Source organism: Telopea speciosissima, chromosome 6, assembly GCF_018873765.1.
Source record: "Telopea speciosissima isolate NSW1024214 ecotype Mountain lineage chromosome 6, Tspe_v1, whole genome shotgun sequence".
NCBI lineage: Eukaryota > Viridiplantae > Streptophyta > Magnoliopsida > Proteales > Proteaceae > Telopea > Telopea speciosissima.
The window spans coordinates 13,402,656-13,417,597 of NC_057921.1; the positions used below are offsets into that span (position 1 = coordinate 13,402,656).

The 14,942-nt window shown below is 41.4% G+C and overlaps 1 protein-coding gene across 1 annotated transcript; it reads right to left on the reverse strand.

Moving 5' to 3' along the window:
• Positions 1-12,017: 12,017 nt before the first annotated feature.
• LOC122665454 (uncharacterized mitochondrial protein AtMg00810-like) lies at positions 12,018-12,371 on the reverse strand. The gene has a single exon (XM_043861604.1). The coding sequence runs from the start codon at positions 12,369-12,371 to the stop codon at positions 12,018-12,020; it is 354 nt and encodes a 117-aa protein (XP_043717539.1).
• Positions 12,372-14,942: the final 2,571 nt, after the last annotated feature.

Genomic DNA, 14,942 nt, shown 5'->3' on the forward strand with positions numbered 1-14,942 from the left:
TGTCTATAGATGTAAATACATGTGTTATGTGGGAGTTACTTGGATAAGAGAAGTTACACAACAATTAGACAAGCCATAACCACCAATAGGGGGTATGGTTACCTTAGAGAAAGAAATGAAATAAATATAAGTTCCCTAGAGCATGGACATGGGAGGAGGTGATTTATAGAAACAAACCTATGCTCTTGGTTACCCCATATTCTCAATCAAAATACCAAACTTGTGAATTAACTAAATGAAAACTTCAACAAGCAACAAAGATTGAATGTGAAAGAATCAACACAAGAAGGGGATGAACTCCAAATTTCTATCCTAGAAATCACACAAACAAATAAATATGCTTGAAGGGGTGTTAATGAGTTATTTTTCCATGAAATTTGTAGGGCATACAAAGAAATTAGTCATGCCTTGAATGTTCTCTCCCAAAATAGTAAGAATTTGAGAATTTATCCCAACCATTACCTAGAGACAATTGAGAAAATTCAAATAAGCATAGGTACACTTAACTAACATACATAAGTGCTCCCTTGAAAGGAAATTGTAGCATATCGAAGACACAATTAAACATACAGTAGTAACCCAGAACAATGACATTATTCGGTTGGGGCTTGATTCCACCAAACCCTAGCCTCAATCAAATTTTGACATGGTTTTGGTATTTACATAGGTTGGAGAAGGCAAATAAAGGCATTAGCATATATACAAATTCACTATGATTATGTCCTTTGAATAGTGGAAGAAAATGGAAAGGAAGGTCACAGCCGAAACCCTAGGAGTTGAGATAGAAAACTTGGAAGAAAGAGAGAGAGAAGGGAGGAACCCTTACCTTGAAGCAATAGGATGAATCTAGAGTTCTTGAGGCTCAAAACCACCAAAAGAGGGCGAAGGAGGCACGAACAGAAGTCCCTTGGAGATCCCCTGCTCTACGGTTTCGTCCTCACCCTTTGGAGCCAAAATGAGTTTGAAAAACTCATGGTTGTGTTTTTATAAAATTTAGCGAATAGACGCACGAACGGAGCCACCATTGTGATTCCATCCGTAAGTCCATCCAACATAAAATTTTAATTTTTTGTTCCTGGAACTGCACGAAACATCGAACGGAACCACAGCTAAGGATCTGTCCGTAGTTCCGTTCGTTTTGGTATTTTTGATAAAGCCCTTTAAGAACGGACGAATGAACGGATTCACGTTACATAATCCATTTGTTAATCCGTCCTGCCTATTTTGCTACGGAGCCACGAACGAACTCACAACATTGATTCCGTCCGTGTTCTCTTGGGAAATTTAGCCCAATCTTTTGTGACCTTGTGGTCATGCCTATATGTGATGATTATATGACTATACCTTGAATTTACACCCATGTTGTCTGATCTATTCGTGTTGGTTGTTTGATCATTATTTATGCCTTAAGGTCGAAATGTTAGGACCTACATCGGTAAGGCAAGTCTGTAGAGAGTGACAGACATAAGTATATGCTATGGCTTCCATTTATACGAAAGGGAATGATTTATCTTGAGAGTAAAACTCTTAACCCAATGAGCCCCCTCTTCCTTAAAAGACAGGGAATGAAATAGAACACCGGAGTAGGATATATCATGTTCCTAGACAAGGTGAAGAAGAGTAAAATGAGATATGGATTTCATTAGTAATATTAAATTTATAAGCCTCGTGAATAAAGAAACTTAGGTTAATTAAAAAGCCCGAACCTCATTCACCACACTTGAACCAAATAGGATCAGTAAGAAATTAGAATGGGGTGGAATCTTTTTCCATTCCAAGTACAAGGCGTAGGATAAAGAACCATGTATGAGATAAGTATTATGCAACCCACTTAGCTTAAGAGTAAAAGATGACTGAGCCTATATAGTGTAGAAACCTTAATGGGATGTAAAGGATCCAAAATTTGTGGCCAAACAGAGTGAGAAAGGGTACTGACCTAATAACAGGCTTGTTGTTTTAAATGACTTAGTTTAAGCAATTAATAGAGACCTTGTACAAGCGAAAGCCACTCATGTGATCCCCCAGGTTAGTGGCAGTCCTATTTTGAATTTTAACTTAGATCATCCAAACCTTTAACTATTTAGAGCTTTCAAATGACCTTGATCATAAGATTAATAAGGCCATAATGTTGGACAAAACCCCAGAATAAGTGAATGGAGAACTAATTTCAGGTTCCTACATTTTTAGGAAGTCTATCGGACCCACATCCAAGTTGTGACCTGTACTTATACCGGATCCATCTATCATTAGTGTCTTCTGGACTGGATCCTCTAACTTGTTGAACCTTAAGATTGACCTTCCTTCATAATTTAGCCTTGTTTGGCGGGTGCATCCTTAGGGATGTGAGTATATTTATTGGAGTTATTTTGTACTTAAATGTATGTGTGGAATTCGGAACCAAATTAGTACCTCCCGTAATCCTTGGAATGCTTGACTAGGATGGTTTTCCTACACTGCTAATATGACCTTGCCTCGAGCTTACTATGTTAGATAGTTTGAGCCCTGACCCTGGTCAGGTTATTTGTGGGTTAGTAGTCAATAAATTTGATGTTGGCCTTGGGTAAGTCACGGGTAGGCTGATTAGCAAGGTTTGCCTGACCGGGGACATCATTTAGAAGAGTTGACTTAGACCGAGACTAATAAGAGATGGTTTAGTTCTTGAAAGGGGACTAATACAGACTTACTTTCTGTTGGATGGTCGAATAGTAGACTTATGAGGTTGTGAAGGCTGAAACTAAAGGATGTAATAGAACCTTTTCCAACAACAGATATGAATGGAGTAATGGGTCACCAAATGCATTCCCTCTGTACTGGGAGTGAACAATAGGAGATTCCATCAATATTCCAAATCGTTCTAGAGTTGGGTTAGGTATTGGAAGGATCCGAAGTGAAAGCATTCAGAATGTGAACCCTGTGCGGAGGATTAGATAAAGTTTAACCTTGTAACTCAAAGATGACCAGAGTTTAACACCGATCAGGTTTGAAAGATCAGAGGGACCTTTTGTTCTTTATGGCTTAACCTATTGTCTGAGGCCCTAGTTTCTTTGGATAAATTGAAGCGTCAACTTTTACCCCAATTTAGCCCAGGGTTACCCTGAACCACACCCCCTGTGGAAACACGGTTCTATACGGAGGAGAGTGTGAGTTCCTGACCAGGTGTGCTTTGTAGGCACTGCCCCACTTCTAACTGGACCCCTAACTTACTTTGAGTAGTGGTTGTGTAGGAAGCGTCATCATTTAAAGCCCTTAGATGCATCAAATTTTGAGAACAAAATTTTTATAAGGTTGGGGGAATGTTACACCCATACCCGAAATACACCCTAATACCTAGGGTCAAATTGAACTTTTACTGACGGGAGATGCCATGATGGCAATGGTCAACACCTGCGACATTGAACTCCAACAGTCAAGGGGGAAAGCTCGAACAAAAGGATTTGGATTCCCACCTTGATTGGCGATTGAACCACACCGTAAGGTGAACCTTGAACCCTAAAATTTGGGTATGCATATCCCCTCGAACTCCTGGAAGTATGGGTCAAAGCCCCGTAACCTTCCTTGTAATTTGGGCCCTTACAGCAGCAACGGATTCACGAACGGACTCACGAGACTGGTTACGTTCGTGGATCTGTCTGTGCTGTTTCTTGCCTTTTTGTTGTATTTTTATGTGGGACCCTCATCCCCGTGTTCCAAACACAATAACTAGGTCCTTGGACAAGATGAACTCCCATCCTTACCTTCTCTTGGTTTGTTGGGCCGTGAAAGTGGGCCCACAGGACTTAAATGAATAATGGGTTCTTTTATTTAGCTTGATCCAAACAAACCCTAAAACTAAAATGCTTTTATAGGACCTTAGGCTAAGCCAAATGTACCCTAACCAATTGGACCTAGTAAGGTTTGTAACCTTAGCCAAACAGGCCTTAAGGCCCACTTGAACTTAAAGGATTTTTAGCCTTGAGGGCACCTAGGCAAACAAGCCCTAAGGCCCATTTTATCTTTTAAAAGGGTGGGCTCAGCTCTAAACTATCCCATCTCTCCCCCTCTAAGCCAAACCGTGGAGGAGAAGAAGAAAGGAAGAGGAATGGGAGGGGAAGGAAGAAAAAGGAAGGGGAAGCAAGAGGAGTCTTGCTGCCCTACCTCCTCTCCTCTTGCTGTCCAGACAAGGATTGAAGAAAAGAAGAAAAAGGGAAGAAGGAGAGAGGAGAAGGTGGATCTTCAAGGCTGGCTGGAGTTGGGGTTTGAGCTCCACTCACCAAGATATGTTTCCATCTCATGGTATCTCCCTCTTCTCCATTTATTTTTGGGTTTGGGTAGGTTTATTAAGGTAGAGCTGAACTAAGGTTCCATTTGGGACTCTATTATTGAAGATCCATCCCTAATGTAAGCTCCACTTAGCCAAGTTATAGCCATTTTTGTTGTTCTATGGTTTTCAAACCCCAAGCCCTATATTGGACCAAAAGGAGTAGGATCCTTGTGTGATCTTGGATCCATGAGGTAGGACTAGGTTCGAGTGACTCTAGGAAGGCCTATGATTCCCCTCCATGACCCTGAGGGTCATGTGAACTCCAGGTTCCAAGATGGAGATAATCTTAAGAAATCTCGGAAAGAACCTCAACGGATGCACGAACGGATCCAGCGTTATGGTTCCGTCCGTAAATCCGTCTAGTGTATGCTGGTGACTAGTTCGAGCAGAGCCAGGAACGGATTCACCATGTTGCTTCCGCCCGTGGTTCCGTTCCCTCTTCGGAATGTCTCAGGGTTTGAACGGATACAAGAACGGATCCATGTGGAGGTTCCGTCCATGGATCCGTCCCTCGTATTTTGACTTGTTGGCCTGAACGGAGCCAGGGACGGACTCACTCTGTTGCTTCCGTCTGTGAGTCTATCCTTGTTGTCTTGTTTGGAGTCCAATTTTAACTTGGGGGCATAACATAGGACCCCTCTATACATCTTTTAACACTTGCTTTCGCGTTTTTAGGCTACCCAACTCGTTGAAAAGAATTTGTACCGGTGAGATTCATGTCAACCATGTCAGGTTATACCCAAGTTAGGTGACTAGGTTCTCGGTGATTGTTTGGGCTTGATTATTTATTATCATCCATTATATGACTTATAAGCATCTTGCACATTTGCATTAATTATCTTGATCGTGAACTAATTTGAATGCGGATATGTGAAATGCTTCATCGTTGTATTGGGTTACGGTGCCGGAAGTATCTATACGGGAACCCCAAAAATGTTTATGAAATTATTGACTGTCATCCTACCCTATATGTGTCGTGCCGTGCTGGTACCTGGGTACTAAATGGAATGGGATGTTGATGCACCCAGAATACCTCTCGGGACGATAGGACTTGCATATAGTATACCTATGGTTAGGATTCTTGTTCCGTTATGCTACGACCCTTACCAACAGGGGTTTATGTGTTGGATGGTCTGAGCACCTATTGGTTGTGGGGGAGAGAGGCCAGGTCAGGGGTAGTGATGGCTATCAGGGTATGCCACTGGGTGGTCTGATGACTTCGACCGACGTAGACTCCCTTATGATAACTGTGGTAGTAAGTTAAGTGGCCCACAGTGTCTCCCGAGTTATCATAGTACCATACACTTGACTTAGAATTGTGTGCTAGGTGAAAAATAAATCTAACATGTACATGCATCATGGATTGATTTCAAATTGTTTGTTTGTGTGTATGTGCATTCCCCTTTGCTCTCTCACTAGCCTATGGAGCTAACCCCGTTGCACAACCTCTTTTAGTTGATATGCAGGTAATCTCTTGATGAGCTCCTATGGATGCGAATCGAGTGGGGCCAGTGACTTGATCTTGGTTGTCGCTGCACACCCAGGAATGGTGCCCTTGTGGTGTGATTTAAATCTTTACTTTTTGTATTCATCTTTAGTCATGTATGGATTTCATGTATAAATTTTATGAAATTTACTGGATGGATATGGGATATAGTAACGGTAATATATGTTATCATCAGTGAACCGACATCTTATATTATTCGATTTAAAAATGATTTACGCTTCCGTTGAATTCGATCTCTTTATTTTGGAATGATTTACTCCATTGGTTTACGCACCCTGACATTATCATGCCTTGATATTGGGTAGGCTATGGATCGGGACACTATATCTGTGATATTGGTAGTATTGGGATGACACCTGTCGTCCCAGTCATCCCTTTTCTTATAAAATATCCTTTATTGGGATGGGGGCGTGACAATAGGGGTGTTTCCCCAAAGAAGATCATGGTTACCTAACCATAATGGTGGGTTGCACTATAGGGGTGTTTCCCCAACAAATTTCATGGTCATCCGACCATAGGAGCATTTCCCCAGGAAGATCATGGTCACCTAACCATAATGGTGAGTTGCACCATAGGAGTGTTTCCCAAATAAATTTCATGGTGACCATAGGGGCGTTTTTCTAAGGAAGATCATAGTCACCTGACCATAATGGTGAGTTGTACCATAGGGGTGTTTCCCCAAAGAAGATCATGGTCACCTGACCATAATAGTGAGTTGTACCATAGGGTCATTTTCCCAACAAATTTCATAGTCATCCGACTATAGGGACGTTTCCCCAAAGAAGATCATGGTCACCTGACAATAATGGTGAGTTGCACCATAGGGGCATTTCCCCGAAGAAGATCATGGTCATCCGACCATAATGGTGAGTTGAACCATAGGGGTGTTTCCCCAATGAAGATCATGGTCATCCGATTATAGGGGTGTTTCCCCAAAGAAGATCATGGTCACTGGACCATAATGGTGAGTTGCACCATAGGGGCGTTTCCCCAAGTAAAGAACAGGGTCATCTGACCATAGTGGTGAATTACGACTTAGTGGTCCTTCCACATCAAAACTCAAGATCTTCGGAGCATATTGGCCTTCCTACATCTAAGTCTCGTGATTGCTCCAAACTCAAGCCGCACCAGGGATGGTCAGAGAAGAAATGAAGAAGATAAATCCGATAGATACATCGATATTCCAAGGACATCAGCATCAAACAAGCTTCAATAGAGAACACACAGAATAGAAGAATGAAAGAAGGACGTACAGTTAAACAAAACTAAGAATATTTTATTCATCTTATGGTTGGATTTACAACATGGAAATGGGAAACAGAACAGGAAACAGCTCCCGAGCAAGAAAAGAAACTGTTTCTAGTTTCCTTCGAGAATCCTAAAACCTTCCCTTACTCGTGGTGCAAAAACAAGGAAGCAGCAAACTCAGCCTAGCCCACAAGCTCGAAGAGTAGCAACCAGACTTGCCATCATTCCAGAGCAGGGTATCACGATGAAGGAAAGCGTGGAGATGCCATGTGGGAGTAGCCGCGACAAAGACGTCAAGCCGATTGTGATTGAGGCAGGTGCGCATCATGCTTTGGCTGCAAGCGCACATACAAAAAAAGGAGAGCTTGAGGTGGCTCGTCGCCAAATGGGAATCTCCATAGAGCCGACGCCCAGGCCCCTCTGAAGGTGGAATGAGTCCTAGGGACGAATTCCACCCACTCTAAGAGAAGAAGATGGGGAAGTCCACAAAGAGGGACGCTGGCTTAACATCTCCAGCTCTCTTCCAGCAAACCTTCCCATCCTCGAGCTCAGAAGAGGTTTGGGAGTGGATGAAGGCAACCACCTCAAGAATCCCCACCTCTCTGTATCAATGCGGCATCGACAAGTATCAACACAAGCGTACTGTACAGAGAGGCTGTCCTCCAACCTCAACATACAAAGAGACACCAAGTGTCGATTGATGATGAGAGCTGCGAAGACAATGTCGATTGAAGATCAGAGCCGAAAGAAGGAGATTAGGATCATGCTAACATCAACTTCCAGGCACCCGCTATGGCTGTAGAAACATCGGCAGCCACAACACCAGAAGAGCAAGAGAACAAACAGGGAAAATGGGAGAATAGTTCATTCATGGCTCTTGAAAAAGGTAAAAGTGCAACAAAATGAACGAAGGTCAAGTCCATATTTATAAAGAACGAACGAACCAGATTAAAAGATGACTCCTCGAGATGGCATCTTGGAATAAAAGGGAAATAACCGTCAGCGGATTCTTAGCAGGAACCTCACAATGTCGATGGTTCAAGAGAACAGCCAGAAAAGATCTTGGGAAATCACTAATCACCACGTGGAAGTTCCCCATTGCTCCTCCATTAACCCTAGGAGATACAGTGATCAATTTGAAATCTGGGGAACTGGGGAAGTAACTCCCAGAAGCCACGTGACAACTACTATTGGCCCCAACGTTTCCAAAGCCTAGAATAAGATCTCGAAAAGGCGCTTCTGATTAATTCAAACTAAAACCTCATTGATTGTGCCTTAAATAAGGTATCATACGATAGGACCGATACATCACCGAGGAGGGGAAGAGTCAGGGAATCTGATGCAAAGAAAAGAGAATATTAATGATGTCATGTTGAACTGATAGCCCATGAAAAGCAAGAACCGATCATCGCACAAGAGAAAGGTTTAAACCGGGCTAGGAATTCAACCGACTCGGTAGCAGCCAAGTGGCGAAATAGCACATTACAGTAGGCAAATAGCGGTCCACCGACCATAAGGAAAGGCTACGTTCAAGACAAGTGATAAAATAACAAAAGAAGGACAGGCGAATGGAAAGGAAAATGAACATTACTGCGAGAATGGTGGGGCAAAACAAAGGCAGGAAGTCAGAGATTGCAGAAACTTCAAAATCTGGAAGCAAGTGAGGAGAAGGTGAATTCAAGAAAGTGGCAATCTTAAATTGCTCCAAGGAGTTAAACAATGAGAAGAGGCACATTGAACCGAGATAAACGGTCTAGATGGGGCCAAAAGTCCAAATCCAAGACCTAATAGACACATGTCAAACCGATGGGAAAAACTTGAACGATAAGTCCATACCTAGAGTTAGGAAGCTCAAATCTAAACCATCGCTCGTCTTTTCGATTTCCCCCGAAAAGTGCATAACCCATAAAGATATTTTGGAGCCATGCATAAAGGAGGTGTATGACGGCTTGTTCTGCATGATTGTCATTTTATGTTGAAAGGCACATCTTTCCAAAATACCAATGGAAACAAGACCATCGTTGGGGGGAAGATATTCGGAAATACCTCCCTAGTGACACGGCCAAGTAGGACGACTAAAGAAATTATATTGATCATCAAAGTTGCACACTACAACCCCGACCATCGAGGCCGTGATTTGCATAGTTAAAATCCGAAGAAAAAATAATAATAATAACTCATTATGTTCAATCTCCAAAACATAAGGAGTGGGGGGAAAATGATATGAACAATTTCTCATTATCCAATCCTGTGAGGACACGTGGAAAGAAGGAATCAAGAAAGGAATGATAAACAGAAAATGGGGTAAAAAATCTACTACAACGAAGGGTAGGTAAGCCCAAGAGTAGGGAATCAAGATTCTGGAAGGGGCATTCTTAAAAATACACTATGAAAACTGGAATAAGGGAGAAGGTTATAAATAGGAGGAAAGGGGACGACGAAATGGGGACTGGAATGAAAAATTCTCTCGGTCCTCCAAAGCATTTAGATCTGTCTTCTCTCTCCCACTCACTCTCACACGTCCATAAATGTCTGGATCTTGTTTCTCTTCATTCACCTTTGTATATTCCAATTCTGATTTGAACAAATTAATTTGATTGAGATCTCTGGATCCTCGATCCTTGAATTGAAGTGTTGTCAAAGGATTCTTGCAATTTACTTTGTACAACACTACACAAAACAGTGCCCTCCCTCACCTAATATCATTTTTTTTGACATTTTTACACTCACCTTCCTCTTCCTTTCTTCTCCCTGTCACCATTAGTGCAATTGTCCCCCTTCCCTGTACTCCCTCATATTGTTTTCTACCGCGCCGTCGATGATACAGTCTCTATCGGCTCCACCACCAGCGTCTGGACCGGTCGGTGTGCAGCTCCATGAATAACCAAGAAACAAGAAAATTTTGTTGACCCATCACCCCATCTCATTGTCAATGCTGCCCGCCGCTATTGGAGCTCTATGCCTCTATTGAATAACTCCATTATGATTCGTGACAGCCCCGCCTCAACAACAACAATCACAGTTCCAATTCTCTGTGTTCGGTTTCTAATCCTCTCCAATTCCATTTATCTGCTACTTCTGCAATAAAACACACTGCTCTTATCATTGTTTTAGATCTCGATTACAGATCTGTGGCAGTATAGAGAATGAGAAACATGAAAATATTTCCATTTAAAACCAAATAGCAGGTTCAAATATCTCACAAAAACCTTATTAAATTCAACAAAATCCCTGCTCTGCAATGCTACTGAGCTGCGAGGACGGATTAAGTTGCATCTCCCTATTCCTTAACCAAAGGGGAATTCCCAAAGTTTAAGAATCTTAACCGACAGAAAAACCAATCTTTGAAATATCGAATAAAATGAAACCGATTTTTGGTATAGTTCATAATTCACTGAAGTTGAACCACAATCCCACTGAGAATTGAACCCTAGATTTCAACTTGAATTAGAATCGCTTTTCAGCAGAAGCGATGAAACAAATCACACTTTAAGGTAGGTTGCATCTCGTTGGAAAACATTTCTAGTTTTTAATTCTTTGTACAGCCATCGAAGTCATTGGAATCTGATCAGATTGTCGTCTATGTTGTTGCCTTACTGGAGAGTCCCACTGAGAAGGTGAACAATTATGTTATTTTCGTTAGCATTAGGGTTCTCCTTTATTTTTATTTTTTTTGTTTTCCTTTTTTTTTGGTGAATGGCAAGAATTGAACTTAATGATAGATTGATAACTTGCAGAGATTGAATAAGATAAAGAAGCATGTTGAGGATATGCATAAATGGTGGAATGAAGTATGCAGATTCATTCCAATCTTCGACCCTTTTACAAATCCTTCCGCAAATCACTTTCCAATGCACCTCTGTTTTGCCGATCAAGAAAATTCAGTATTTCACCGACTTTTCTATTTATGAGATTTAATTAGTTTTTTGTAGATAGACTGGAAGCATGTCAGATGTTGGGGGTGGAGACGACGAAGGTGCACCATGGATGGCGGTGGAGGACAAGGTGATATAGTCAGGGAAGATGAAGAAGGGGGGGGGAGTTGTGTGTGTGGTGAATGGGAGAAGGGGAGGAAGAGGAATGTGAGGGGTGAAAATGTAAAAACAAGGGCAGGTGATGAGGGAGGGGAACTGTTTTGTCTAGATTTGTAATACCTAATCTTATTTTGACTAATTTGGTTAGAGAAAAGTTTGGACGGATAATTTGGTAAAATGAAACTCAATTTTGACTAATCTTATAATTTTCCCTGTCTTGTAGTTGGAAAGTCATGTTGTGAACAGTTTAATATGTTCTTACATTTTTTTTAATTTGGTGAAGTGTTTGTTAGTAAACCAGAACTATGTGAACCAGATCAGAGAATGAAGGAAAAGAAGAAGGGAGAAACACAAGCCCCAAAAGAAAGGAGAGGACCTGCGGACAGAATAGAATAACTGCAGCAGGTTTGCTCCAATATATTTATCATAAGGTTAAAAAGGAAAAGGACAAGTATGCCCTTATTACAAAAACGACATAATAAAAGTCAAACAACTAAACATAACACAAAGACCATTCTACCCCTACAACTACTTATTCCAACACTCCCCCTCAAGCTGGAGCATATACATCACCCATGCTCAGCTTTTTACAACAGGAATTAAAACTAGGAGCAAACAAGGACTTTGTGAACACATCAACAACTTAATCAGATGAAGAGACAAAAGGTGTCTCAACCAGTTTCTTCAAGATGGCGCTGCGAACAAAGTGACAATCCATTTCTATATGCTTGGTCCTCTCATGAAATACTGGATTACTAACAATATAGATAGCAGCTTGGTTATCACAAAACATCTTCATAGGGGTTGGAACAGAAAACCCCATCTCAAGCAGGAGAGATCTAATCCACATCAACTCTATAGTAGTATGAGCCATGGCTCTATACTCTGCTTCAGCACTAGATCTGGCAATTGTGGTATGTTTCTTGCTTCACCACGTAACCAGATTTCCTCCAACAAAGGGACAATATCCTGTAGTAGATCGACGGTCACTAGCAGAACCTGCCCAATCTGCATTAGAGTAGGCAACAAGCTCCATGTGTTTATTTGGCCAATAAATTAGCCCCTTTCCAGGGGCTCCCTTCAAATACCGAAGAACTCGAATGGCTGCATCCCAATGTGACTTGCAAGGGGATTGCATAAACTGGCTGAGAACCCCAACAGCATAGGAAATGTCTGGCCTAGTGACTGTCAAATATAACAACTTTCTAACCAAGCTTCTGTAAGAGTGAACATCCTTAAGACCCTCACCATCATTAGAGCCAAACTTGTGATTAGGATCCATCGGAACATCTACTAGTTTGGCAGCAAGCATACCAGTTTCGATCAAGAGATCTAACACATACTTTCTTTGAGATAGGCTTATTCCCTTTTTACTTCGAATAACCTCAATCCCAAGAAAGTAGTGAAGTTGGCCCAAAGCTTTTGTTTAAAAATGCTGCTATAAATAACTCTTCACCTCCTTAATCCCAATCTCATCATTTCCTGACACGATAATGTCATCAACGTAAACCACAAGAACCACCAATCTCTCTCCTTGGCGGCGAACAAACACATAATGGTCTGAGAAGCACTAAGTAAACCCAAAACCAGCCACAACAGAACTAAACTTCTCAAACCAAGCACGAGGAGACTGTTTCAGCCCATAAATGGCCTTGTGTAGCCTACTCACATGCCTCCTATTCTGCCCCTGAGCAATATACCCCAGAGGTTGCTCCATATAGACCTCTTCAAGCAGGTCACTATAAAGAAAGTCATTTTTTATGTCTAACTGGTACAAGGACCAATCAAAGTTCATTGCCAGAGAAATAATGAGTCGAATAGAATTCAGTCTAGCCACAGGAGAGAAAGTCTCAAAATAATTGACACCATAAGTTTGGGTGTACCCCTTAGCAACCAGGCGGGCTTTGAGCCACTCAACAAACCCATCAGAATGATACTTAATAGTGTACACACAATGACACTTAACCAGTTCTTTATCAGGAGGTAAATCTACCAACTCCCATGTATGGCGAGTTAGTAAAGCATCCATCTCTACATCCATAGTGGTTTTCCAAGCAAGATTTTTAAGAGCCTCAGTGTGAGTCTTAGGAACAGTATAAGACGACAAAGAGGTAGCAAGACTATGAGGAGAAGCTGGAAGATGGGATAAAGAGACAAACTTGTCAATAGGATAGGTAACCAAGGATTTCTAAGTACATGAACGTTTACCTTTCCGAGTGGCAATGGGTAAGTCATTAAGATCCGGATCAACTAGTAAGTCAGAAAGAACAGATAAGACTCGATCTCCACCAGAGGTCGAGGAAGGTACAGGAAGCGATGCAGAAGGGCTAGGCTGATCTGTATGGAGCTGCTCAAAATGCCTCTTGCTCCGATACACCTATAGTGGAGAAGCAGACAAAGGAACGATGGCAGGGATGGGAGGAGGGTCAAACACAACTAATGGATCACTGGACACGGTGGGCTGAGTAGAAAACTAGGATGTACCTTCGAAAAAGATGACATCCACACTCACAAATTGCCTTTTAGTGAGGGGTTCATAGCACCTATAACCCTTCTAGGTCCTAGAGTAACCCAAAAAGATACATATGGTTGATCGAGGGTCCAACTTATCACCATGGAGATGGAGATTAGGTATAAAGCAAACACAACCAAAGACTGTGAATTCACCTAGAGGGGGGTGAATAGGTGAAGATAGCGGAATATGCTAAAATAATGCGGAATAAAAAATTATCTAAGAAATGCAAGTAAAGTAAACAAGCAACAAAGATAACACACAAGATTTATAGTGGTTCGGCCAAGCTTGCCTACGTCCACTCCTCTCGCCTTAGAGAGAATTCCACTAAAACGAATCTTGAGTATGAGCAAGAGAACTCGTACAAATCTTAATTGAGAGCAAAAGGACTCTACTACTCTTGATTGAGAGCAAGAGAACTCATACAACCAACTACTCTTGATTAATGAGCAAGAAGACTCAAACTACTCTTGATTCCGAGCAAGATGACTCAACTAATCTTGATTAAGAGCAAGAGGACTCAACTACACATAAAATGAAAAGTGTACTAAGATTAGGATTACCTCAACCTTAGATATGTAAAACTATCTCCCTCCTTTGAAGCTTGAAGCTAATTGAGGTAGAGTAGTCTTGAGTGTGTGAGCTTGTGATGATTTGATGCTTGAAATGCTCACTTAGGCTTTTGTAATTAGAGCTTGTGATGAAGTCTCTTAATGATGATTATTAGTAGTCATTAGAGCCTTAAACAAGTGGATATTTATAGGCTAGATGGCTTGATTTAATTAGAAATCTACATTAAGATCGGATTCCAAAAGCCATATATAATCCGGTATGCTAGATAGCAATCCGGTATGCCGGATTACCTAATTTCCTTATTCAATAAAGGAATAACGGTCAAATTATAACAGTCATTTATTGATCTGGTATGCTAGATTGTGATCCGGTATGCCGGTTCAGGGAAAAACATAGGCTAAAAGTGATCCGGTATGCTGGTTCATCATCCAGTGTACTCCGGAGGCCTACTGTGTTCTATTTCTTGAGACCAATAGCTGATCCGGTATGCCGTTTCATGATCCGGTATGCTGGTTCATCAAATTTTTATTGAAATTTATTAAGTCCTTTATTGGACTTACTTGGGTCGATTCCGTTGGACAAGTGATAAGGATTCCACGTTGGAGCATGGATAAGACCAAATCCTAATTTGGTATTTGTGTATATGTGATTGGTTGTATATATGGGTTGATTGGGATGTATTTTGGGCAAAGCATTTTTATGGGGATTTCTTTCCTATTATCTGGTGGTAGATGGCGTTTCTTGGGGGCTGTCACGATTGCAGCTTGT

Coding starts and splice junctions, on each gene's coding strand:
- LOC122665454 (XM_043861604.1), bottom strand. CDS start 12,371: ATGGATCCTAATCACAAGTTTGGCTCTAATGATGGTGAGGGTCTTAAG.